This window comes from Aristolochia californica, unplaced genomic scaffold, assembly GCF_029961685.1.
Source record: "Aristolochia californica isolate CCGP_79_NKW_82.1479 unplaced genomic scaffold, dmAriCali1.0.hap1 SCAF_4, whole genome shotgun sequence".
NCBI classification, from domain to species: Eukaryota; Viridiplantae; Streptophyta; class Magnoliopsida; order Piperales; family Aristolochiaceae; genus Aristolochia; species Aristolochia californica.
The window spans coordinates 2618482-2644961 of NW_027182103.1; the positions used below are offsets into that span (position 1 = coordinate 2618482).

At 38.6% G+C, this 26480-nt stretch overlaps 5 protein-coding genes across 8 annotated transcripts; 3 read left to right on the forward strand and 2 right to left on the reverse strand.

Annotated features, from left to right (window-relative positions):
- The first annotated feature begins 243 nt into the window (after positions 1-243).
- LOC137962548 (uncharacterized) lies at positions 244-6752 on the forward strand. 4 transcript variants are annotated; one of them, XM_068809477.1, is made up of 6 exons: positions 244-747; positions 1813-3463; positions 3571-3825; positions 4784-4864; positions 4968-5651; positions 6420-6752. In XM_068809477.1, exons 2-6 carry the CDS (start codon positions 2105-2107, stop codon positions 6474-6476), a joined length of 2436 nt encoding a protein of 811 aa, XP_068665578.1. In that variant the 5' UTR covers positions 244-747; positions 1813-2104; the 3' UTR covers positions 6477-6752. The 4 variants fall into 4 exon arrangements, with proteins under 4 accessions (XP_068665578.1, XP_068665579.1, XP_068665580.1 ...); XM_068809478.1 differs by having other exon boundaries at positions 244-653; XM_068809479.1 differs by having other exon boundaries at positions 244-598.
- Positions 6753-8105: 1353 nt separating this feature from the next.
- LOC137962161 (ferritin-like catalase Nec2) lies at positions 8106-9403 on the reverse strand. The gene is made up of 3 exons (XM_068808890.1): positions 9060-9403; positions 8730-8955; positions 8106-8648 (listed from the first exon to the last, which is right to left on the reverse strand). Exons 1-3 carry the CDS (start codon positions 9401-9403, stop codon positions 8259-8261), a joined length of 960 nt encoding a protein of 319 aa, XP_068664991.1. The 3' UTR covers positions 8106-8258.
- Positions 9404-13581: 4178 nt separating this feature from the next.
- On the reverse strand, positions 13582-14937 carry LOC137962858 (ferritin-like catalase Nec2). Its single transcript, XM_068809968.1, has 3 exons — positions 14580-14937; positions 14249-14474; positions 13582-14167 (listed from the first exon to the last, which is right to left on the reverse strand). The coding sequence occupies exons 1-3, from the start codon at positions 14921-14923 to the stop codon at positions 13778-13780; spliced, it is 960 nt and encodes a 319-aa protein (XP_068666069.1). The 5' UTR covers positions 14924-14937; the 3' UTR covers positions 13582-13777.
- A 5207-nt stretch (positions 14938-20144) lies between these two features.
- On the forward strand, positions 20145-20522 carry LOC137962163 (zinc finger protein 5-like). Its single transcript, XM_068808893.1, has one exon. It carries the CDS (start codon positions 20145-20147, stop codon positions 20520-20522), a length of 378 nt encoding a protein of 125 aa, XP_068664994.1.
- A 4113-nt stretch (positions 20523-24635) lies between these two features.
- LOC137962164 (CASP-like protein 1F1) lies at positions 24636-25734 on the forward strand. Its single transcript, XM_068808894.1, has 3 exons — positions 24636-24835; positions 24936-25059; positions 25471-25734. Exons 1-3 carry the CDS (start codon positions 24636-24638, stop codon positions 25732-25734), a joined length of 588 nt encoding a protein of 195 aa, XP_068664995.1.
- The last annotated feature ends 746 nt before the right edge of the window (positions 25735-26480 follow it).

Genomic DNA, 26480 nt, shown 5'->3' on the forward strand with positions numbered 1-26480 from the left:
GAGAATCAGAAAAATCATTGGGAGTTTGGGTTCTTCTACTTATTTATTTACGTAATTTTAATTTACTTTTTTTATTTTCTTTGATTCTTTATTTCAATTTGATCAAAATTTTCAAACGGCCACCATCTTCTGAAGTTCACTTGCATTTCTTCTCCTTTTCAAACTTCTCACTCAAATTCAAAGCAGAATTAATCAACACGTCGGAGAATTTTGTTTTAAGGAGTTGCGGCGGTGACGGAAGTATTAAAAAACTCCAAGTTCGCCACGTGATCTCAACACGTCAGTATTACACGTTTCTTGATGCTGCTGCTCAGCTTGAATTTCCACTCAGACCCTTGAAAAATTTCCGATGATGAGGACACCCTAGAGCGTTATTCCTGTTCTTTCTGATAAACGCAGGGGCATATTCAGCAATAAGAATTGCTGGACTAATTTAAAATACTAATTGCGTGTTTGATAACGACGAGAGAGAAAGATAGCTGAAAATTGCGAAGAAATTACTAGAAAATGTCGGGTATAAACAAGGGGAGAGAGAGAAAGGGAGAAATGGATTGCGGCGAACCTCTAACGGTGGTGGAAGAAGAAGAGGAAGAAGCGAGTGAGAGAGAAATAGATTTTATCTGTTGGGTTGTTTTCTCTTTGGAATTTGATTGGTAATCTGTGGAGATATTGATTGAACTTTGAATGGAATGAATGAACGATCGATGGTGATTTTTCAATTGGTTTATCCGATAGGTTCTTTGAGAGGTGTGCCTTGTGATCAGATTGTTGGGTTTTGGTTTAGTTGTTTTAAATATGGTGATCGGTTGTTGGGTTTTTGTTGATGTTTTTTGTGGGATTATCTGTTTTGATGCTGAGTTTGGGATTGGAGTTCGCGAGTGAAATTTTCGATTTTTGTGAGGGACTTTTGCTGTCGAGCTTTCTTCCTGTTGGTTTTTTGCGCGAATGTGTGGCGTGGAAGGAACCTATAGTGTGTTTCTGATACCTTTTTTGGTTGTTGTAAATGATCGGTTTGGGATTTTCGAGGCCGAATTGATAATTGGGTTTAGGAAGTTCCTTAAGCACGTCTATTTGTCTTTTTGAATGCCTGATGGGGTTTGAGGTGGATTGGGTACTTCGGGTTTAATTTTCATTTTTTGCAAGTGCTCATTTTTTATGCTACTGGCTACGATTTATCCTTATGAAAAATCTGTCGAGTCATGCTATTTTTGTAAATTTCTTGGTCATTTTATTTTGCGGTAGCTTCTATTGATTCATTTGGCTATGTTCTTAAGATCCATAATTTTATCATACTTTCTTTTTTCTGGTTTATTCTGAACAAGAACGTGGGGTACTAGTTTCTTTTAAAGATGATAATTTTGCTTTGTAAATCTTCATTCATTTTTAATGGTCTTTATTTCGTACTAATACATCATATCGAAATTATTTTTGCAATTTGATATATCTCATTTTAATCCATGTTGATTGATTAGATTATTATGTCCAGCTTTTCTTCTACGAGTTACTGTTTTGATTTTTCTTTCTTTTAATTGTTATTTTTTCCTGGTATTTCCCTGCGGTCATCTTTATCTGTACAATTTGGAAAAGGGGCGGGTGTCTTTTTCTTCCTGACATCTGTTTCTCACTAACAGTTTCGTTTAGGCTTCTTCTCAAAAGGAATGACATAATGCAGTTCTTGTCTTTGGTGGGGAAATGGGAAATCATCTTAGTTTTCATTGAATTGCCAACTTTCAGAAAATAGAATGGAATTTTCTGTAATTACTTCTCGAGTTTATCTTCCTATATAAACTGATTCATTTTTATCTTTCTCAGCTTTTCGTGGCTTGTGGTTCGACTGTTTGAGCGTGAACGATTCAGCCCATTGGGACCAGAAATATGTTTCTCTGATGTTTCACGTCTAGTCAGTTTGGTATGTGTATGCAGAAAGTGATAAGGGATGCCAATAAAAGCAAGGCCATGTCTTGGTATTTGAACTGTAGTAGTTAGGACAGTGGTAGGAGAAGTTTGATTCTTTGTTTAGATCCTTAAATAGATTCTAGCTTCAGTTAGCTACACTTGTTTTTGTTGCATCTTATTTTAGTTGTAAGAAGTTGGGGCCAATTATATGTGTTATTTCTTGGATGAGGATAGAAAATTTCTTCAGGAGAACTGCAAACAGAAAATACTCAGAAGTAGGGGGAAAGAAGTGAATAGGCTTTTGCAACTCAAGTGCACCAAAATGGGATTGCCTCATGTCTCCACGAGTACAATTGCTGATGAAGTTGCAGTGTCGTTAAGTACATTTGCTCAAAACCCACCTCGATATGGTGGAGTCAGCAATGGTGATTTTGATGGCCATGGAGTAAGCACAGGGAAAAGGATTTTAAAGGAGTTCTCTTGCTCTTCCCTCAATGATTTCCAAAGGAAAACCAGCTTGGAACATCTAACAGGGCAAGATGGACTTTTCAGACCTTCATCTGCCATTGATGTTGCATCAAACTTCCAGGGATTGAAGATGAATTTAAAGGATAAGAATGGGTTTTTTGCACCAAAAATGATGCGCAACATTCAGAATCCAGCTTCAAGGATTGTGGGCTTTGAATCAAGTGGATCAGATTTCTTTGTCAATGGGTTGGAGAGAATTTTTTCGGATGGGGGTCGTTCATCTGCTGTGAATTGTAATTCTGAAAATTCAGCTGATTCACAAGGTTCTCATGTCAGGAAACATATGCTGTCTCCACTGAATGGAATGCTTCCTACAAATCAGTTCAATGGTGATCCTCTAGATATAGCTAGCACCAACATCTCCATGAGCCCTTGGGATTTTTGTGCCTCACAGGACTATAAGAAAGCTAACAGTGGAAATAACAATTCTTTTGATGCCTCTATCTGGTCTGCTTCTGAGTGTTTGAAACGGAATAATAATGAGCATAATAGAATGGACTCTTTTTTCTTCACCGATGGACCTTTACTTGATAGCAAGGAAGTCATGATACATGAACAAGGAGTCCATGCATACAAAGATATCAGTAACATAAGAACCATAACTAGAACTATAGCCATCTCCCCCAAGATGGAGAATTCATCTCCTCTTGGCCCAAAATGTTCTGGAAGGATGAAAAATACAGGTGGGCACTATGCTAGTGTCTCAAGGCAGGTGAGTGATGACCACACTGTTTCAAGTAGTTTTGAGACATCATTTGATCGGAGTTTCTTGAGTGCTCTGTACCCCCCTGAAGATGATGATCTCAAAATCACACACCGTATGCGTCAAAACCTTGATCTCCTTAGTAAAAAGTTGGATGATTATACTCCTGAAGGTAATTCTTGCAGAAGACAGGAATGGCACCCGGAATATGCCCATATACTCCAAAGTGTCAAGTCGGTCAGAAGCTTAACTGGGCTCGGAGTGAGGAGATCTTTGGTTGGTTCATTCGAGGAGTCTCTCCTATCTGGGCGTTTATCATCTGGAAATGCTATACAGGTTTGGCTTTATTAGAAATTATTGCATGTCTGGAGTATTTTTTTTCTTAAGCATATTGACTAACTGAAGATGTCTTTTTGTTCTGTGTATTACTGTTTATTGAGCAGAAAATAGATGGTTTTCTTGCTGTTCTGAATGTTACTGGAGGGAGTTTCTTTCCCCCATCTCAGAAGCTTCCTTTTGCGGTCACGAGTGTTGATGGGGATAGCTGCTTACTGTACTATTCATCGATTGATCTTGCTGGAAATCTGCCATCAAGCAAATCCAAGGGCCCAAAAATGAAGAGATGCCTAAGCAGTAATGATGATTCCCGATCTACTCGAAGTCGGTTGCGTATCCCCATGAAAGGACACATACAACTGGTATTAGGTTCTTTTTAGCCCTCAAACTTGGTTGGTGGTATCAAGTAAGTTAGGCAAGACTATTTTCGTTTATTTGGATGGTAGTAGAAATTTCAAGTGGCTATCTAGTCTTAGTCAGTATGTGTAATATACAATGGCATGTGGAGCCCTGTTGCAACCTGGACTTGTTAACCTAGATAGAAATTTATATGTGGATTATTAACAATACTTTTTTTGTAGAATTATGCGTGATACATAGCTGTATTTGGTGCCTGGAAACAATTGGGGTCTGTTACTTTAAATTTGAAACCTCTATTTATTTTGTTAGGAATCGTATTCCTAGAAAATATTGTTCTGCCCATATGTAATATCCCAGTTATGAAACTTCTGTCTATATTGTTACAATTCATGTTCCTAACATAATAATTTGCTCTTGTGTAATTCATATAGAAAATATGTATGAAAACTATCATTGCAAGGTGATAGAAGCCTAACACACTGGTTTGTGTGGGTTTCTATTGTCTTGGGAGCTATTGTTGTGTGCTACTTGGTTGACAGACATGGTCTCTAACCATGTCATAGAACTATACATGCACGTGATGTTTTCTGCAAAGATCTCAGTTATATTTTCTTATACCTCTTGTGTAATTGGATCCTTTGGTTGTTCATTCATGATTTGTTTATGCAAAGCTTCTTTAGTATTATCATTGCATCCTGCTTTGACAGAACAATTGATTTTGATACTATGAACAGTGGAATCGACTGTATTAACTCTTGCCTATATATTACAACGCTTCCAGTACATCTTAGTTTTGTATTTGAAAGTTCGAATGGTGAAAAATTAAATGTATCGATTTTAACCTAACAAAATGCTTGTGCTCCAGTATTTATATTTTATAGGTATTTCATGTTTAGATGATGCACTGCAGAGTTCAAAAGCATTTTTTAACAAACTGACAGAACTTTGCTTTAATTGTAGGTCCTTAGCAACCCTGAGAAGACTCCTGTTCATACATTTTTTTGCAACTATGATCTGAGTGACATGCCTGCTGGAACCAAGGTACATTCTGTGAACCAAGATCAATTTTATCTGGTGAAGTGTTCTTAATTTTTACCTCTATTTTGTTCTGGTTAAATTTGAATGTCAATGTTAATTGTTTGAGTGCAAGCAGACGTTCCTACGGCAAAAGGTCACACTAGCCTCCTGTGGCGGAAAGGATGTTGATGTTAAGAACAGGCCAGCAGCTACTCCAAACTCAAACACAAACTGTATTTTGTGTTGTAATGGGGAAACCACTAATGATATTAGCACTGTAAATACAAAGTTATCTATAGACAAGACCTCTGAAACTGTAGAAAACAAAATCTCTGACAGTGTTGGTTGTGTATATACTGGTATTAGTAATGAGCAGTTTGATCTGTCCAAACAGTCACGGAAGGGAGAGATGAGTCCAGCATCATTCAGGCATGGGGAAAGTAATGCAAGTCGAAATGGGTTCAATCTTGCTGTAGATGCAAAAGCTGTCAATAGTCAGAGGAGAACTCGTCTGGATGAATTCAGCCCAATGGACACATGTCAAGTTACTGACAAGAAATCTGTACATAGTAGTACTTCAAAGATAAATGAAAATACAAATGGTGCTGGTGTTCTTCGTTATGCTCTGCACCTCCGTTTTCTATGTCCTTACCCTAAAAAAGGTTTGAGATCCTTGCAGAGGTGCAAATCTGATCCTTTATCTGAGCCACTAGGGAATAGTCTAGCTGTTGAAGGCGAGAGACGCTTCTACCTGTACAATGATCTGAGAGTTGTGTTCCCTCAGCGTCATTCAGATGCAGACGAGGGCAAGGTAATGTTTTTGCACTCCTTGTTGATCACCTTTCTGCATGAGTTAATTTGAATTTTTGGCCAGTTGAATTCTCCATTAATTTTGTTTCCATGTGTTGAAGCGCTAAATCTCTTTTCCTTTCGCTGTTGTCGACATCTTTCTCGTATTGCACTTTTCTATATATGATTATTTTTGGTACTGACTTTCTTATCTATATTTTTGGTATATTTTCTTTGAGTATGTTGATGTTTTTACTTGTAAGTTCCTTTGTTTCATTGAAGGTCTGTTGGCATGTTTTGTTCCAAATTGCACTTCGTTTTGATCTTTGGTCTCTGTGAATGTATTGGCACCTTGTATCATGTTGATTGGATGAATCCTATTAATCTCTTCTTGAGAGAGGATGAGGTGTAGGAGGAGAATAGTTGAAAGCAACCTTTAGATGATCTGAAGTTTTCCTTGTTGGGTGGTTTTTTTACTTGCTGGGAACCATTTCTTCCTCTCTCCATAAGCTTATTTACCCAAAAATTTCCCCTTCTTTTTACAATTGTTTTATGCTGCAAATCAATGGGTTTTGAAGTCCCAACTTGCTCTTTTGATGATTCTGAAGGTAAAATGAAAACTTTCCCATAAAAGTGTCATAAGGCTTGTATGAAATGAGTGGTGGAACTCTGTGGTTGCCTAACCAACTGTTGTTTTGTTTTGGCCAACCATGGTGAAATCAGTGTTGATGTTGTTAAGGCTTTGATTTTCTCAAGTGGGTATGTCTGAGTTGTGAAATATTTGTTGCAGTTACATGTGGATCACCATCATCCAGCAGATCCTAAATATTTCAACATCAGCAACTGACTTATTTTAGGGTCACGGCCTCCAGCTTAGGCCTCGTGCTGAAAACACAAATTGTACATATGATATCCCCTCTAGTTAGTCTTGGTGGGTCTCCTCCCTCCAATTGAAATAAATTGATCAATTTCTCTCTCTCTCTCTCTCTCTCTCTCTCTCTCTCTCTCTTCACTTGTGAGGAATCATCATTAATTTTTATTACGAGCAGATCTCTTGTCACTAACATGAGTATGTTATCCCCATTCTCTTGGACATGGAAAGGGTGTGTAAGGGTGGGTGTAAGTCAGGTTTTTTATATATAATATATTATGCATAACACTGTTCCAATACAAAAAACCATTGTCCAATACAGTTATTTTTGGTGTGAAACATATAAAATGACTATCTCAGTCTTCCGATCGTGATCAGACGGCTGAGATTGCCATTGATCAGACGGTTGAGATAGCTATCGATCAAATGGTTGAGATAGTGTTTCACATATTTCATACCAAATGACTTTTCGTATTGGATTAGCTTTCTTATACATAATTACTTAAATTTAGTAAATATTTTTAGAACATAAACTTAGTTTATTTAGTGAACACACTGTTTATTGTGTTGTGGGTTCTAAGTACTTGTTTGGTAAGAAAAAAACACAAATATAAAGTCGTTTTATAGAAGATGTGTTAAGTCATTTTGGGATAGGTCTTAGACACAACTTAACATGGTATCAGAGTCAGTACTCATATGTGGGCTTACACCTAAACGATCTACTTGTAGAACTACAAAAGATGACCTACACCTAAACTATCTACTTGTAGAAGCCACCGAAAGAGGACTTACACCTAAATTATCTACTTGTAGAGCCACAAAAGATTACGAAAATAGTGTCTACACGTGAGGGAGAGTGTTAAGGAATAGTCCCACATAGATTAGTGAGTACAAAGATCTTGAGTTTATTTTATAATCTATTGGATATATAATTTGTAGGACACTAAAAAATAAGTCATATAACCCACCATCCTCTTGTGATGATTGATGTTGACCAAAAGGTTATAATAATGACAACACTCAATTATTTGTCAAATGGGAACTATCTATTTGATAAGGTACACCATATTGACCATAACACATAAGCATTGGGTGTATATGTTGTCCTCGATATGGAAGATACATATATACTATCTGCGATTGAGGTTGATATTGAGGTACTACATGTGATGCCTCTTGAGTCGATGATATGATAATATTCGTGTCACCGAAATTATATCTTCCTTGGTTGATAATAGACATGATCACCCTCATGTGATTGACACTCGCCCGATACATCAATTTGATGATCTTCATTTGTATCATCCACATTTTTATGGCCTCTTAACACGTTTATAATTACTAATTTAAGAGTAATAATTAAGATATCGTAAAAATAAGAATTTGGACGTTATAAAAGTAACCATGTTTATTTAGGTATGTTTTTTTACATTTAATTAATTAAATAATTTTATTTAAAAATTTCAAATTATATAACTTATTTTATTTATTAAAAAGTTAAATAAAACTTTCTTAATAAAGTTAAATCAATTAAAGTATTTTATTAATAAACTCACTCTCCACTTTCCACTAAATTTTTAATTATGCATCCTAAGGCAAGAAAGTTCTTTCCAGCAGACTACACTAACTCACCATTGCTAATTCCACTCAAACTGCACTTAACTACCCCTAAGAACGCCTGAAACATCTCACTCAAATAACAGATTAACAGAATTGAACAGAGTCGCCCAGTTGATCTCTATCTTTTCGTTCTTCTTGTCATGATTTTTGAGAAGACTTCTCCAGGAACTCCCTGGCAATTCTCCCATCAGCACCTTTTGGGAAGAAACCCCCAGGCTTGCTCTCATTACCTGAGGCGTAGACGGTTCTAAAGATCTCCGCCGGTGTTCTGGTGTAGGTGAGCGACTGGTAATCTGCAGACAGGATGTTACTGCACGTCCGATTCTCGGCTCCGAGCTCCGGCTGAACGACGAGACCCTCGTCTTTTATCCCGCACTTGGCGAGCTTGTTTCTCAGGTTGGAGATGAAGATGGTGAATTCATTTACTGTGTAGTTGTAAGGTTCCACGACGTGATCGCCGCGCTCGTACAGTATCGTGCGGAAGACTGCGTCTTGCCCGGCTTCAACTCCTAACAGTCCTGCAATTAACTGCGAGGAAAACAGTTTCAGTACTCGACTTTCAGTGTTAATTTTCATTCCTCTGTTCGTGAAGCTCCGGTTTCAGCTTACCCTCTTCGAGACGTAACCGTAGATGTTTGGATTTGCACCCACATAACCCACCATCCCCACGTAAGGAATCACATAGGAAGCCAAAACGTAATTGATGCTGTTTTCGTAGGGATCGAAGGGGGGAGAGAGGGGGCGCCCAACTGCTTCATCGAAAAGCTTGGCGAAATTGTGACTGCTCAAGTCGATCAAAGGCCGCGGAAATCCTCCCACGGTCGTCGTTATTGCTCTGAATCAACATTTCAACACAAATGAAATAAAATAAAATAAAATCCGATTTGCTATTCATCAGTGACAGATAAATTTCAGCAGAAGATGAAGGGGAACAGACACCTCATATGACCGACTTCTTGATAACCGAACTCCTCGATGATGCGTTGGGTGGTTTCGTCCAGATTTGCCTTTCGGGCACCTATAGGGGGTGGTCCGCCCATAGCTAAGTGGGGAGCTACCTTGTCAAGTCCGTAACCCAGTGCCCCGAACAAGAACCACTCAGTCTCCAAGAATTCTAGATTCAGAGCGACCTGTAGTAAGTCCACGTCTATGGGGTAGATCGGATGTGTACCTGGAAACGGAGGCAGTGGCGCGCATTTATCCGTGCAGGTACAGAGGATTGGAGGAGTCCCAGATAGAATGAGTGCCAAGCAGAGCAGTAGCAGCGAGCTCCGTGCCGCCATTTTTGAGAAGAGGGGGGTGCTGAGCTGCTGTGTGTGCCAAAGAATTTGGTAGCTGCTGAATTTATAGGCTGGGTGGAGGTTGAGTCGTCCATTACTTGCTGAAATAACTCAGTCGTCGTCTTTCCTTGAATTCGATCAAGAAGATGGGTGAAAATGGTAAAAGAACGACTTCCCTATTCTCTCTGGATCGATACGCTCTAGTGCGTGAGCGACACATGAAAGCCATGCGGCAAAAATGCGATTCTGTGCATTCACCTGTTGGCGTGAGATCCTCCGGGGGAAGACTACTTCCTCCATCAGTTATCTTCCAGATCCGTAAGAACAGACGAATTAGTACTCGTAACACCAGCTTCGAAGATGAAATCGTTGAATAAAAAAAAAAAAAGACGTTACCGAAATTGTTACAGCGGGAATAACGGGCGAAGTTGCAGGGAGAAAATTCCTGTTCGGCTACGACACGGAGAAATTCCCCCTCTTTTCCTCTATCGACCCTTTGTTTTTGGACCGGACTCAACCGAGTCAACCCGCTGCATATCGGCCGCTCCACACTGATGAACCTCTTAGGCACTGCTGGCTCACTTCCACCGTCAGCCGCCGCGTGCGACTCTGGCCGAGCCTCCGACGTTTCCGGAGATGATGGACTCTGGTCTCCCAACGGAAACCCTCCCATCCTGCACTGTTCAGAAACCAGCATTGTGGGGACAATGACGGTTCGAATTAATCCCTCTTCCTAACTTTGGGCAATTAATTTCAAACACCATCAACTCGGACCGGACTCAACTGAGTCAATCCAGCGAACGAGCTAAACCATCTCTTGCTCTCATTGCAGGTTCTCCATTCCCTCATACTCGTGTTTTCATCCATAGTCGACACGGACTTCTAGTCTAGTGAATTTCCACCCTCCTCTGTCTTGGTCGAGTTGACTACGAGAATGATTAAATCTTTGAGCAAAGCTTCAGCCCCAACCTAGACCATCGATATTGTTGCACCAATTGGAATCAAGTTGGATAACACCAACTATGCAATTTGGTCCTAGGTTGTCGAGATGAATATCTCAAACAAAGACAAGTTGGGCTATTTGAACGGCGATTTCCCTCAACCTCAAACGGATCCGACCTTTAGACGATGATACACATACAATGCTATTATCAAAGGATGGTTAATTAATTCCGTGGACTCTTCCCTCATCAACAATTTCATTCGATTCCTGACAACCAAGATGGTAATTGATAACAGTGAAACCTCTCAGGTGTATGATCTCTAGCAACAGGTGACACGTCTCAAACAGTCTGGTGGTTCTTTTGAAAAATTATACATAAACGTGAAATAGACTTCTGTCAACTAAATCAGATGGAGTGCTCAACCAATATTTTAACGGTATAATACCTTAGTTAAAAAAGAATGGGTATATGTGTTATTGGATGGTTTCGATGATCGCCTAGATCATATCCGAAGTAATATTCTCCAAATACAACTTTTCTTGATCGTGGAGCAAGCCTATGCTCACGCCCGCATAAAAGTTGTTCATCAAGCAGTGATGACGACTGGTAGCTTCAATGATATACCAGGAGCAAGTCTAGCATCCAAGAGCTTCAAACATAGCTCACATTCTCTGTCGCACTTTGGGTCTATCTCTCTGCATGGTGGGAAATCCAGTTCTAACTCTAAATCACAAGCCACTTCTAATGGAAAGAAATGCTCTCATTGTGAGAATGCAAAGCATACTCATGAGACTTGCTTCAAATTACACGTGTGCCCCAAGTCTTGGCATGAACTTCAGACTAAAAAGCATTGTGATATGGTTGAAAATAATGAAGGTACAGGCAAGGCTGTAGTGGCTACAAGAAAGCCGCATCTTTCTCCCATTCTAGTCAATAGCTCAAAATCTATCCCAGGTAATGCTCTCCTCGGATCTACCAGAGATGCTGATTACAATGCATGAATACTTGATTCTGGAGCAACGAACCATAAGACATTTGATGCAAATGATTTTTTTTAGCATTCTGCTCCTCGATGGACTAGCATTGCCAATACTAATGAAGTTATCTCTTCGGTAATAGGGGTTGGAACAATGATGTTATCACCAGCTATATAATTATCCAACACATTACTCATGCCTTCTTTTTTTCACAAGTTATTATCAGTGAGTCAAGTTACCGATGACAAGAATTGTGTTTTTCTTATTTACCCTACATTTTGTTTTATTCAAGATATTCTCACCATGGAGATCATTGGGCGTGGTACTAAGAGGGGCTCTATTACATAGATGATTTCAGCGTAGGCTGTGCATATCACATGCGGCACATGAGTGACCTCAAAATGGAACATATTTGGTTGTGGTACCGCGGTTAGGCTATCCATCATTTGGGTATTTGATACATATGTTTCCCGATTTATTTTTGAATTTGTCAATTCTAGATTTTAAATGTGAGATTTGCATTCTAACTAAAAGCCATCGGGTCGATTATCCATTAAGTATGAATGATAGCGATGATCCTTTTGCTTTGATTCACTCTGATGTGGGGAGCCCTTCCCTAAAAAATGTTGCATCTAATATCTATTGGTTTGTTATATTTACTTGTTGAAATACAAGGATGATATCTTTCATACTTTTCAGTCCTTTCATAAGATGATCTGAACTCAATTCTCCGCTAACATTCAAATTCTTTGATCTGATAATGGTGGAGAATATGTGAATCATCAGTTTTCTGAGTATTTTCAACACAATGGACTGATTCATGAAACCTCATGCCCCAGAGTCCTCAACAAAAGGGTATTACGGGGCAAAAAAATTGCCACATTCTTGAAACAGTTCAGGCTCTTTTACTTCGGGCTCAAGTGCTTAGCCATCATTGGACTTATGTTGTTGCTACGGCCATCCACCTCATTAACCACATGCCTTCCAAAATTCTTGAGTTTAAGACTCCACTACAACCCTATCAAACTATGTTTAATTACCCACGGTGTTGATGTTCTCCCCTCGATATTTTGGTTGTGTTGTGTTTGTTAATCTCCACAAAAACCAATGTTCGAAGCTTGATTTGAGTGTCATTCGGTGTCTATTTTTTGGATATGCAATCCATAAAAAAGGGTACCACTGTTACGATCCAACTACTCGACACATATATGTAACTATGGATATCATGTTCCTTAAAACTTATATTTTCTACTTGTCTGCTGCATCCAATTCTTCCTTTTAAGGGGAAACATGAGAAGAAGAGCTGAATTGGTTGACATTTGGTTGGTTCAAGGATACTGATATAACAACAATTGTGGAACCGAATCTAGAGAAGTTGATGAATCAATACCCCTCCCCTCAGTATCCAACGGTCCATCTCCTGAGAATAATATCATCGAAGTAAGTACTCCTATCAGAACTCAAAATTCTAATGATGTGGATATTCATGTTCGCAACCCATATCCTAAGAATATCATTAAGGTAAGTACTCCTATCATAGCTCAAAATGTTAATGATGTGGTTACTCCAATTGTATATGAATTACCTGTTAGGTACAATTGAGGCAAACCACGAAACAAATATTCCCCTGAAGTGAAGGAGCAAAGATCGAAATATCCTATTGCCAATTATGTGTTTACAAAAGAATTATTCGAACCCCTTAAGAGTTTGTAAATGAACTCTTCTCACACCATGCTATTACAAATGTTGATAGAGCTCTAAAAGACCCTAGGTGGGCTCAAGCCATAAAGGATGAAATGGATGCATTAATGACAAATGAGACATGGAGTCTTGTTAATTTAATTAAAGATAAAAGATCAGTGGGGTGTAAATGGGTATTCTCCATCAAGTACAAATCCAATGGAGTATACATTCTCACCGGTGGCCAAATTAAATACTATTAGAGTTTTGCTATCTCTTTAATTATATTTTTAAATTTAAAAATATCTTAAATCGTTAATGAAATGTGATAAATTAAATAATATCTTAAAGTGGCAATGTAAGGTATTAATTATATTAAAAAAATATTTTTAAAAAAATTAGTAACCAAAATTTATATTTTTTATTATATTAAAGTTAATTTAATTAAATAAAATGTGTAAGATTTTTAAAACCAAAAATTAATGTTTGCAAAATATTTTTAATTATAAAATAATTTAAATTAATAATAAAAAAATAAGAGAAAAGGTAAACGGACGTAGAGTGTTGACACGGAGTGTGATGAGAGGGAATATAAGAGCTTTATATAGTGGACGCCCACTGAATCTGGGCGCTGGAATGACAAATAGCGGCTGTAATCATAGGAGTAATCATAGGCGTTCCCCTAACAACGCCTGAAAGATCTCACACAAATTACAAATTAAGGAACAGAATTGAACAGAGTCGCGCAGTTGATCTCTATCTTTCGGTTCTTCCTTTCATGCTTCTTGTGAAGACTTCCCCAGGAACTCCCTGGCAATTCTCCCATCAGCGCCTTTTGGGAAGAAACCCCCTGGCTTGCTCTCATTACCTGAGGCGTAGACGGTTCTAAAGATCTCCGCCGGCGTTCTGGTGTAGGTGAGCGACTGGTAATCTGCAGACAGGATGTTACTGCTTGTCCGATTCTCCGCTCCGAGCTCCGGCGGAACGACGAGACCTTCGTCTTTGATCCCGCACATGGCAAGCTGGTTTCTCAGGTTGGAGATGAAGATGGTGAATTCATTTACTGTGTAGTTGTAAGGCTCCACGACGTGATCGCCGCGCTCGTACAGTATCGTGCGAATGACTGCGTCTTGCCCGGCTTCAACTCCTAACAGCCCTGCAATTAACTGCCATGAAAACGGTTTCAGTACTCGACTTTCAGTGGTAATTTTCTTTCCTCTGTTCGTGAAGCTCCAGTTTCTGCTTACCCTCTTCGAGACGTAACCGTAGATGTTTGGATTTGCACCCACATAACCCACCATCCCCACGTAAGGAATCACATAGGAAGCCAGAACGTAATTGATGCTGTTTTCGTAGGGATCGAAGGGGGGAGAGAGGGGGCGCCCAACTGCTTTATCGAAAAGCTTGGCGAAATTGTGACTGCTCAAGTCGATCAAAGGCCGCGGAAATCCTCCCACGGTCGTCGTTATTGCTCTGAATCAACATTTCAACACCAATGAAAAAAAAAAAAAGAAAAATCCGATTTGCCAATCATCAGTGACAGATAAATTTCAGCAGAAGATGAAGGGGATCAGAAACCTCAAATGGCCGACTTCTTGATAACCGAACTCCTCGATGATGCGTCGGGTGGTTTCGTCCAGATTTGCCTTCCGGGCACCTATAGGGGGTGGTCCGCCCATAGCTAAGTGGGGAGCTACCTTGTCAAGTCCGTAGCCCAGTGCCCCGAACAAGAACCACTCAGTCTCCAAGAATTCTAGATTCAGAGCGACCTGCAGTAAGTCCACGTCTATGGGGTAGATCGGATCTGTCCCTGGAAACGGAGGCAGTGGCGCGCATTTATCCGTGCTGGTACAGAGGATTGGTGGAGTCCCAGATAGAATGAGTACCAAGCAGAGCAGTAGCAGCGAGCTCCGTGCCGCCATTTTTGAGACGAGGGGGGGTGCTGAGCTGCTGTGTGTGCCAAAGGGTTTGGTAGCTGCTGAATTTATAGGCTGGGTGGAGGTTGAGTCGTCCATTACTTGCCGAAATAACTCAGTCGTCGTTTTTCCTTGAATTCGATCAAGAAGATGGGTGATGACGGTAAAAAGGACGACTTCCCTATTCTGTCTGGATCGATACGTTGGAGTGCGGGAACGACACTTGAAAGCCATGCGGCAAGAATGGGATTCTGCGTTCACCAACCTCAATTAATCGGCAACTGAAATCGGAAAATCTTAAGTGTTTCCGCCATTAACCCTTTCTAACACTGTCTACTTGCTTTAAAGTCGTGAGTCTGCTTATCAGCAGAACTGCAATGCCGTAATGTAAATGGTTAGATGTGACGAATTGAATAGATACCTTGAACGTAAAATGCCCGCAAGGCCTTTTCGTCCTCCCTATTGTCATTTCTTAAATTTGATTTCTGTTGCTGTTAATTTCCTTGGATGATCTTCATTAGCGTCTGAACCCTTCTTTCTGGTTATTTCTGTTTGCACGTCTTCTAGGTTTGAAAGTCAGGTAGAAGGTCACGATACTACTGTTTAGAAAAATTATTGATTAAGGAATACTGGTTTGCATGAGGAAGTCCTTATTTTGATAAAATACGAAAACTAAGAGCTCCGTCACTTTTTGGCAGGTATGGCTGTTTTTTCCTTTTCTTCATTACACAGAAAACCTCTTTTTCCGTTCGTCTTCCTCGGCGACCAAAGCCTCCTCCCTACGAATTCTCCACGTAAAAAACTATTCCATCTTAATATTTTTTTCTGTTTTTTAAGATATTACCAATTTTTTTAACATAATGACATAAATAACCAACTTTTTAACTTATTTACACAAATAAACAATTTTGACATGTCAATTACGTATGTATACAGTCAAAAGTGTTACGTAAGCTTTGACGAGTCTTCCGCCAAGTCTATATGTCATAGGTACCACTTTATCTTCTATGTTGGATGATACATCATCTACTACGTCACTAATTGCCATGTTGCTCGTCGGTTTGACTTTTTCTCCTATTTTCTTATCAAGATTGATTTAGATTATTTTGTAATTTTTTAATACATTATTTTCTATTTTTTTTAAAATCATAAACATTTTATTTCATTACCTAAACTTTAATATAATAAAAATATCAAATTGGATAATTAATTATTTCAAATATATTTTTAAAATATAATTAATAGTTTATTTTAGTTAATACCTTAATTAATTTTTTTACTTTAAGATATTATTTAATTTAATATAATATTTAGTAAAAATTATTTAGTTTTAAAAATTCATTCTTTGTTGGTACAAATATTCTACCTTCTTTTTTTATAATAACAAAACATAAATTCGTATATTAATTATTAAAATTTTTATTTTTACCTTTTTCAAACCTTTTATTACAGATATAAAATATTTTTTAATTTAAAATTTATTTTATAGATTACAAATCTAATTTATCTGTACACGTTTTATTACCTTATGTTTAAAAATATTTAAAAACTAATCATTTATTTTTTTAAATGTATTTTATTTTTTAAATATATTTTCAAAAATTTTTAAAAATTATTTTAAAATTTATTTAAAATACTTAAAGATATTTTTGTTTAATTAATATTTTAAAATTTAAATATTTAATTAAAAATCTAATATATTTTTTTTAAAAAAATTGTTTAAAATATCAATTCAATGACATGACATTCTTGGGGTGATGTGGCTTCCCGATGAGGTGTAAAACTCTTTGGGCGCTGATGTGGAGTGATGATATGGCACCTTTGACTATACTCATGTGTAGATGATCAGTCAAAGTTGGGTATTTGTATAAATAAGTTAAAAAATTAGTTATTGATGTTATTATATTAAAAACAATTAATATCCTAAAATTTCCTATTTTTTCATCTTTTTAGATATGGGGGGCATCAAGCCGAGCCGAGCCGAGCTTGATTTAAATATTTCAAACTCGACCTCGAGCCCAGCCCAGCTTCAAGCCTAAAATTGTTATCGAACTCGAGCCCAATAATTTTAACCTAGTTCGAGTTTCAACATTCATTTTAAACTTTTCAAAAAATACATGTCTCAAGTTCGAGCTCCAACATACATTTAAAATTTTTCAAAAAATGCATGTAAAAAAAATTATATATAAAATTATGAATACATTTAACATAAAATTGGCATAAGGGTGGCATCGAATTGAGATGAACTCGGACCATCCTATGTTCGAGCCGAGTTTGATTTAAATATTTCGAATTCGAGCTCGAGCTCGAGCCTAAAATTGTAATCAAGCTCGAGCTCTAGCCGATTTTGAGCCTAACCTATATTTAATACTCTACATAAAATATATGTCATATAAATTATATATAAAATTATGCATATATTTTATAAAAAAAAATGATAGGGGAGGTTCGGGATTGAATCTCCATAATAGATTAAAACGCACCAATATTAATGTTTTTTACCCCAAATGTTGTCTAACTTATTTTATAATTTTTGGATCTGACCATAAATTTACTATAGCCTCCTTAGTGCCCCTAGTTGAAAATTTGTATTCTCAGAAAAAATATTTTCTAAAATACATATTTCCAAAAAAAACCTTTAAATAAAATCCTATTACTATTAGTGACTTACTAGAAAATTACAAGAAATATTTTTAGATTTTCTTAGGAAAGTTAAATGGACCTCTTATTGCCTCTTCTAGGGAAATAAATAAAAATTAATAATCAATCTAATATATTACTATACTTATCGATAAATTTTTATTCAAATAAAATATCAAACACAAAATTGCTATGAAAATTGCCTCTTGCTAAAAGTATTACAGCATCAACTATCAAATATTTATTCAAAAAATATTTATACGATTTCTTAGTCCATCTATATGATTTTTTTAATAAAAATTTCCAATTAGAAAAATGTTTAAAAAACACATGAGGCACTAATAGTCGTATTTCTACTAAAATATATTTTTAACATTTATTAAAAAACCACTAATAGTCCCTAGATTTTTTTTAAACTTGTTTATGATCTCGCATGTGCGAAATCGTCTTCTCGCGGGGGGGGGGGGGGGGGGGGAGGGGATTTAGGTCCTGTTTCAGTCGAAGATGATGCGGAGGGAAAAGCTCTAGCGGCACCGGCGAGGAACTTTCATCGGGGATGACGGTTGCGACGATGACGGAAGCGACGGTGACAAAAACAAAGGCGAAGGCAGACAAGGAGGAAGAAATTGAACCAAGCAGTGACGAAGGCGACCGACTAAATAGCTCTCGACAGCGATAGAGGCGGCCACAACAGCAGACGGGAGGGGCTCGGCGGTGACAATGGGAGGAAGGATTCCCCCCCTGTCCTGACTCTTGAACCCGTTAACAAGCAAACCTCCCATTCTACTTTCCGTTTACTTTCCGCTGCTTCTATAATTCCAAAGTCGTTCGTCCGTCTTAAAAGAAGCGACGGCTGTCTGGTGCTCCTCCGTTACCAGACTTGTTTAAAGGGAAAATCCTTTTCTTATACGGCTTAATGAGTGTTCAATCACTTGACACAGGGAGTGGTCGATCCGTTTGACTACCCTTTTGCCATGTTTGAATGCTCTCCGCAGGCAAAGGCGTGGATGGAAGATTCCTGGCTTTTCGTTCAGGAACTCAAACGAACAGGTGAGACTGCTCGCCTGTGTTCTTCCTCGTGGAAGATTCCTGTCTCTCTCTCTCTTAATCTCTCTTTGCCAAGTCTTCTTCTCGTGGGATCACAAGCATGGTGAGGCCAAATCTCCTCTTCATGGGATCGTAACACATAGCAAACCCAAGTCTCCATGCAAAGCCAAGCCTATTTATTTAACTACAGGTTGACCCTAGTCGACTCCTTCCATCGCCAACTCTTACTTGTGTGGCTAGTCAAAGTTTCACCATTAATCCGTGCTTGCAATTTGGACCATTAGTCATCAATCTATTCGCTTTCCCTAGAATCTTAATTCTTGACTTCCTCACTGGAACGAACCGGTGCAAATTAAAGCCTAGCCCAATCTTCAAATCCAATAGGCTTCAATAGAATACCTCCAATAGAACCCGCACCACCCAAAAACTTCCTTCCGCGTCTCTTTGTCGAGGGAAACGAGCCTCAACGTTTCCACTAGAGGAAAAAAAAACAGAGACAGACGGGAAGAAGCCATGGCAGTCACCCGTCTCGATTCTCGAGAGGGAGACAAGTGGGTTTGGACTTTCGATTTGATGTGGCTTCCGTTTCAGAGTTTCAGATCGAACAGACGGAGTTCTTTCAAAAGCTTTTCCTCTTTTCCGTTTGCGCGACAGCCATGCCACCCGCCGCTCCCTTACGGAACGAATATTTCCCCGATTTGGAGAAGGACTATAAAACCTTTCGACGATTGGCGTAGTCGAACACAGCCAGGCACGCGTCCCGGCGGAGCTGGCGCTCCCCCGCACATCGCGCACGTCCTGGGCGATTTTCTTTTTCCCTGTCACGTTCTCTGTGTCCGAAGTTACGACAAGGCTCCTACTGCAGGAGGGGGAGGTGCAGTCCGTGTAGGGAGTGGGGGCTTTGCCTATGTCACCATTTTCTCTGTTTCACACCTTCATTCTGCAGTCCCTATTTTATTTATTTTACCAATTATCCCTTCTTCGTCTTATTCTCTTCCCGGAGAAAACCAGTTTGGGAACATTAATGTGTACAGAAAATTGAAGACGAACTTTCCTTCAGGGAACTGGAAAAAAATAAAAGACCAGAATCCATACATGGTTTCGTTGTTGTGGTAGTAATCCATGTACGAATTAGATCTCATTACTAAGCTTATCTCCTCTCAGCATGATATAAATCGCTGGAATCCACGCATCAGAGAGACATCTATTCTTTTCTCACCCATGGGGAGAAAAGAAATCTCAGGCGCAAACGGCAGAGCGAAAACGTACACAATCACGCAATAAATAGGATGAGACGACCCAGAAGCTATTAGAGATCTTGATTAGTTCGGTATCATCTTCTAAATTATATTTATAAACCTCGGAGTACTTACAGACAGAAAACGGAAGCTCCGACAGAAATCTGAGGACACTTTTGTCATTTAACTCGTCGTTATCGTATAAAGCTGTACAAGCTGTAGAAGAAGAACCTCCCATAAACCCTCCCTTCATTCCCCATCGCTTACTGTTTCTCTTCCCGGTATTAATTGCTGTGTTAGCAATGGCGGATTCTGGCATGTACGAGTTTCTGAAACCGAAGACAGCTGAGAAACAGGCGGTGGTTCGTCGGACCTTCCAGTGCATATACTGCCCTCGGAAGTTTTACACGTCTCAGGCGCTGGGCGGGCATCAGAACGCGCATAAGAAGGAGAGGGCGGTGGCGAGGCGGAGCTCCTCGCCCGTGGAGGTTACGAAGCGTCAGCAAACGCTTTCCTGTCAGGATGGCAAAAACCAAACTCCAAGACGGTCCGCTGAGCTTCTGGGACCGTGGCTAGACGCGAGCTGGGGGCGTGGAGCTGTCGTACAGAGTTGGGAACATGGTATCGGAGTCCCGGAGGCGGCCGCTCATATGGAACTCGATCTTTCTCTGCATTTATAAAGTTTTGCTTCAGCTTTCAATGCCCTGCCGCCATTTTTTTCTTTTTCTCCAACCGCCAACCCCGCTACAACCACCCTTCCCTCCTTCCTTAAGTAGCTTTTTTAGGAGTTTTTTCTTTTAGAAATGGTGGTGATGGCGCGTGGTGCTGGTTTTTGTAGTATGGCAGCGTCGCTCAAGTTAGAATTATCCGATCAGCTTTTACCTTTCATGTTTTTTCCCAGATTTTATACGAAATAGCGACAGAAGATAGACAGACCATCGTTTATTTATTAAAATCGATTACGTATCTTTTCTGTAGAATTAATTTCATCTGTTCTTCCGAGTTCCAGTCTTCAAAGAACCGATCCCCTGTTATCTCTACTGGGTAGCACCATAGCATCGTCGCTCAAGTTAGATATATCCGATTAGCTTTTACCTTTCATTTTTTTTTTTTCAGAGGTTATACGAATTATCGACAGAGAATAATACAACCACCCTTTATCAGAGTGGATCAAATGCCCTTTCTGAAGAGCCGATTTCATTTCTTCTGAATTCTGACCATCAAAGAACTGAATCCCTGTTGTCTCGACTGGATATCGAAAATCATCTACAAGCCGTTCGATTGATATCTAAATAAATGACGGAAATGTGCCCAATCAGAGAAATCTCAAACTGGGCCATGAAAGCTGATGCACTCTTAGTTATCTTCTTCTTTATCATGCCAAGTACGTAGCCTTTGCGATATTTCCGCCGCTGTGTCTGTCAGTCGAGAAATGCAAGTCGTGGGAAGTTTTGTTCGATCTGGGTATGGCGTACTTGCCCTTACAACTCCCGGAGTACGATTTCCGGTCTGTACATGCAGTTACTCTGTCACTCTGAACGCTTCCACCGAGAGAACAGAGCAAGACGACGACGATAGCCATTCTTGATTGTTCACACTCCAGACATTATCTCTTTGTCTCATCTCACTTCAAGTTGGGAAGCCAAATTTTGTTAAAAAGACATGCAGAATATGGTGAAATTGCTCTCATCTCATCATAGTTGTGATTGTTTCAATGCATCAGGTTGTAGAAAAAGAGTTTATGAAATTGTTTGTGTGGGAGCAGAATCGTGGGGATTTGCAACACAGAAAGCGCAAATCTCAATAGTTAGAGTGTAATTAGTTTTGGCTAAAATTCTTGGGCTTCATGTAAGAACGAAACACATTGATGTGAGGTATCATAAGCTCAAAGAGGTCATGTCTAATGGGTAAATCATGTTAGAGAAGATCTCTATCGGTGATAGTGCAATAAAAATGATAGATAAACTTGTTGGAATGACTTGTCTTTAATATGCATGCTGCGCCTTCGCTAACAGACCGGTCTTTTGGCGCAATGGTAAGTAACAAAACTAAGGAAGAGGAGAAAAGATAAAGGGGGATTTTTGGTATTTATCGATCTCTTTCATAAGAAGCTTCTTTTAGAAACAAATTCTTCAAATTTCTCTCTACTCTCCCCATATAAGTTGTATGCCTTATTTTACATATTGTCTTAGCAATTTCTCTTATTATGCATTACAATTATCATAATTGTGATTGTATATGATCTTGGATGAGTTTCCCAAAATTAAAGACATAATGGATGTAAAAATTCACATCAATATTTCCCCGACAACAAAATTGATCTCTTCTCCTTCAATTAACTTTGGAGTTTCTTTTCTACTTTTCGATATAATAGTTCCATAAATACAACCTTGTATTTAACATTTCAAACAAACTTTTAATTGGTCCACCATGTAAAAGTACTAGGACCCTTAAAATCTTCGACATATCGGGCGATAAGATACATCTATAAGCAATATTGGTTTTGGTCCCTTAAAAAAAATTTACATTAGAAATGTAGGGGATAAATCCAATAAAACCCATCTAGGAGAGGTAGGTTTGTGTCACTATGAGTGGTAACAAATATTGCACCAAACCATGTTCATTTGTTGAAGCCAAACATAGTGTATGCCTCTAAAGAGACTCATTCACATGGGATGATTGAATTATTCAACATATATCATCCCTCATGTTAAGTATCCATGATAGTTCACTAACATTACAAAAATGCTCAAGAAAAAAGGTTTTTTCCTTAAAAAAACCAGAAGTCAAGAGTAGATTTTCTTTTGAAATGGGAATTATTGCCTCCTTTCTTTCAATTCTTTTATTTAACCAGTCCATTCCAATTGTTCCTTCTCAAGTCAACTCCATCTTAGCCCCATACTCGATCAAAACCTCTGTTGTCGACAACTAAATAATCTAATCCCAACCCAGCTTCTGGCATGAACGAAGAAGCCTATCTTCCCTGCTCGCAAAATAAACAAACCCAGTCGATCTTGAAGATGTTTCCAGTTGCAGCACTCCATAGAGGTCAAACGCTTACAAACTGAACGATTAAACAACCTATTTGTCAAGATTGACCGAGTAAAAGATCCATTGCAGCAACGCAAACGTCACTCGATCGTTTCTTCGTTAATTTATGCTGCAGGTAGCCGCAACGTTATGCTGTTCTTCACTGTCTCGATAGTTTAAAGCGTTTGAACCCTAAACTACTGCTTGTATGGCTGAAGAACCGAAGAGATAATCAATTAACAAACCCATATCATGCAATCGTTGTTCGTATTATATCATAAAATATCGACAGGTCGATGAGAATGAGCAACACAGAAAGCGCGGCGAAACCTGTATTTTATGAATTTAAAGAGTATTCTATGAACTGTGATTGGGTTGATTATGAACTGAACTGCTATTGTTTATCTGCGTTTGAGCTTCTTGAAATGGTGAGCTTAGCAAGCAAGATGATTAGTGAATCATTTAGTGTTGTTAAGATGAAGTATTTGATTAGAGGCTCAGTAAGATATAATTTATGTACAAAACAACAATCTAGTATTGGAATTAGATCGAGTTTGCAGAGAAAACAAAGCCAATAGTCAGAATTTTCATGTTGCAGGGATGATAGCCCTCCTTTTTCATATTTTGATGCAAAGGAAGGAAGCATAAGCTATCCTAACCTCCAAACTGAAATATTAAATGTTATAAATCTAAGACAGACGTGCCGTCTCAATCTCTATTGGCCATGAATGTATAGTGATGTATCCCTGTCATGAAAAAATATGGATAACACAGATAATAATTATATTTCCAATAGAAGACATACACTTCCATCTCAATAAGATAAGATGTGATAATTAATGTTTTGTTATTAATTACACAACTTCTCTTTTAATTTTAATTAAATGATGTTCTTGACAGAAAAATTCGGGTTTTTTTTTCGCTCCTTCATCCCCCACTTGAGACTAATTCAATGCCGGAAAATCGGTTAAAAATTTCAGCTTAAGGGTTCTAAGTCATTGAGTTAGCATGGTTGTTAGCCTACTAGGGTTTTTTTTTTTTTTTTAGTTGTGAATCATAAGCTTCTAATTTGATTCTCATGCTTTGAGTGTTCTCATTTTATCATTAAGCTGGTTGTCTTGCAGGCTGGTTCTTAGTTGAATTGAAACAAAATTGAAGGAAGAGACTCAAGAGGGAAAGCAAATCAAGCGTCTGTATCTATCACTTCTTCTAGTTTTGATAAACAGGACATTAGACTTTTCTGAGACGCCTTTCCAAGCCAGAAGCAAACTCTTTGATGGTTAAAATCCAATTTCAAAGGGGAGAGAAGGAAAAGATGAAAAAGAGCAGTAGAAATGAATTGTTTCCAGAAATTTGTCAAATTAACTCAAGATCAAGTCCGCGTTCTGCTGCTGCTGCTGTTCGTGGTCTGCTATCATTTTCTAAAATCCCCAGTTTCTTATATTACAATCCATGGCCTGGATTGGATCAATATGCGTCTGCATGCAAGAATCCAGCAGCTTCAACATTGTATTATTTTATTGGGAAAGAGAGAGAGAGACAGAGAGAGAGGTTTTGAACAGGACTTGGCTTTCCCACTTCTGAGAGAGACTCGTATATTTTATCTGGTATTATCTGTCACTCTAGAGCCCAGAAAGGATCCTCCCCCTCTTTTCCCTATAAATACCCAGATACCCATCTCCGGATTTCCACAACTCTGGCTTTCATCTGCAACTTTCCCCTCTTTTCCCTCTTACCCTTGTTGGTATCCTGCTTCTGCTGCAATGGCAACCAACCTTGCTAAGATGGAGCTGAACCCACCTCAGAAAACGAAGAGACTATTCGTTTTGTCCCAAGTATTAATCCGTCTTGCAGCTTTTGGAGCTTCGTTGGCTGCAGCTCTGATCATGGTTACCAACAAGGAAAGAAAAACGATTTATGGTTTCGAAATGGTAGCCAAATACACCTACAGCAGTGCCTTCAGGTAATATGAGAACCTGTTGCAGAAAGATATCTCATATCAGATTAATAACATTTGGGTGATTTTTTTTTTTTTCTGAACATTTTCTCGAACGTTTTGACAGGTTCCTCGTTGGCGCTAATATTGCTGCATGTGCCTATTCTCTAGTTTCTCTGCCTTTTGTTTTAATGTTCTCTGCCAAAGGCTCAGGCCAGAGATGCTTTTTCTGTTTGTTTCTCCTTGATCTGGTAAGTTGTTAAAAGGATTCAAATTTTTTTGTTGGCCTCATCCTCTGTTTTCATCCCCATTTGCAGATATTTGAAGAAATACTTCTTCCTTCTTTGCCTAAACGGAAACTCCTTTTACATGTTATTGCCATTGTCTTCTTCAACCAAAAGCATGAGTTTGAAAAGGAGGAGAAGAAGATCAACATGGAATTTCATAACTCTTATTTTTATTAATTGATAATTGAGATTAAACTCACATTGTTTTTTTCACTTTAGAACTCCCCCAGAAGATTAATTTTCTGAAACTGATCATAACTCTTATTTTTATTAATTGATAATTGAGATTAAACTCACATTGTTTTTTTCACTTTAGAACTCCCCCAGAAGATTAATTTTCTGAAACTGATGATATCTATTTGCTGTAAACAACAGATGGTGATGGGGCTTCTTACAGCCGCATCTTCAGCAGCCACAGCCATTGGTTTAATGGGCAAATATGGCAACAGCCACACTGGTTGGGCTGAAATTTGTTCCTACGTTGGCCATTACTGTGACAAAGCAACCCACTCAGTTGTCTGCTCATACGCTGCTTTGATTCTCTTCTTCTTCATCACCGTTCTCTCAGCCACCAAGCCAAAACCATCCCCAGTTCACAAGGACACTGCAGTTCCCGTCTCTCTTGTATTTTCAGTATAAGAAAGAAGTAATCAAAGGCGCTGAGGAAACAGAAAAAGAGTAGAGGAAGAACCAGTTCCAGAGCAGAAAAAGTGTAACAGATATCATTCAAAGATGCACTCAGCATTCAAGTCTCTTTCTCCGCCGGGTTTATGTGTCGGATGCTCTTGTAATTCGCCATGCTGATGCTCTGTAATCTCTCTTCATTTCCGTTTAGAGCTTAGAAACTGAAAGAAATGTGTCGTATGCAGCTTCAGTGGCAATAAATAATAATGTTCAAGAATCGGAATTTGTTAAAGATGCAGTGATTCAAGTCAAAGGTTTTCATTGAAACCACTGCAGAAGATTGTTGGGTTTGCTGAACTCATTAAAGAAGAGCTCATTAAAACTTAATTTAATCTGAGTCTTCGTCTCAGAAGTAATGTAATTGGAAATGCAAAAATGGCCAAAGGAAGTGAAGTATCTGGATTTTTTATAAGCCATGGGATCATTGGGGATATCTAGACAACAAGGCCTGAATTTGCAATTGGAAGAGGCTACCTACAGATTGCTTGCAAGTGTTGGCAAGGTTGTTGAGAGGTGGTTGCAGAACTTTTGGACACGAGCTCACATCCAGACTAAAAAAGTTTCAAGATGAGGAGGGTAAACGACCTAACGGTCATTCTTTTTTTTTTGGGAGGGGAGAAGGGAGTCATTATTTTGTATTAACACTAAAAATAAATTTTATTTTTTGTAAATAATAAAAATTAGGTTAAAAGTGAGGTAAG

Bases quoted from the DNA above. Each gene is read 5' to 3' on its own strand.
- LOC137962548 (XM_068809477.1), top strand. From the start codon at position 2,105: ATGTGTTATTTCTTGGATGAGGATAGAAAATTTCTTCAGGAGAACTGC. The intron at 3,464-3,570 runs GTTTGGCTTTAT...TTTATTGAGCAG, and splicing joins CATCTGGAAATGCTATACAG to AAAATAGATGGTTTTCTTGC. The intron at 4,865-4,967 runs GTACATTCTGTG...TAATTGTTTGAG, and splicing joins ACATGCCTGCTGGAACCAAG to TGCAAGCAGACGTTCCTACG.
- LOC137962161 (XM_068808890.1), bottom strand. From the start codon at position 9,403: ATGGCGGCACGGAGCTCGCTGCTACTGCTCTGCTTGGCACTCATTCTA. The intron at 8,956-9,059 runs GTGTCTGTTCCC...ATGTTGATTCAG, and splicing joins CAAGAAGTCGGTCATATGAG to AGCAATAACGACGACCGTGG. The intron at 8,649-8,729 runs GTAAGCTGAAAC...TTTTCCTCGCAG, and splicing joins ACGGTTACGTCTCGAAGAGG to TTAATTGCAGGACTGTTAGG.
- LOC137962858 (XM_068809968.1), bottom strand. From the start codon at position 14,923: ATGGCGGCACGGAGCTCGCTGCTACTGCTCTGCTTGGTACTCATTCTA. The intron at 14,475-14,579 runs GTTTCTGATCCC...ATGTTGATTCAG, and splicing joins CAAGAAGTCGGCCATTTGAG to AGCAATAACGACGACCGTGG. The intron at 14,168-14,248 runs GTAAGCAGAAAC...TTTTCATGGCAG, and splicing joins ACGGTTACGTCTCGAAGAGG to TTAATTGCAGGGCTGTTAGG.
- LOC137962163 (XM_068808893.1), top strand. From the start codon at position 20,145: ATGGCGGATTCTGGCATGTACGAGTTTCTGAAACCGAAGACAGCTGAG.
- LOC137962164 (XM_068808894.1), top strand. From the start codon at position 24,636: ATGGCAACCAACCTTGCTAAGATGGAGCTGAACCCACCTCAGAAAACG. The intron at 24,836-24,935 runs GTAATATGAGAA...ACGTTTTGACAG, and splicing joins ACCTACAGCAGTGCCTTCAG to GTTCCTCGTTGGCGCTAATA. The intron at 25,060-25,470 runs GTAAGTTGTTAA...TGTAAACAACAG, and splicing joins GTTTGTTTCTCCTTGATCTG to ATGGTGATGGGGCTTCTTAC.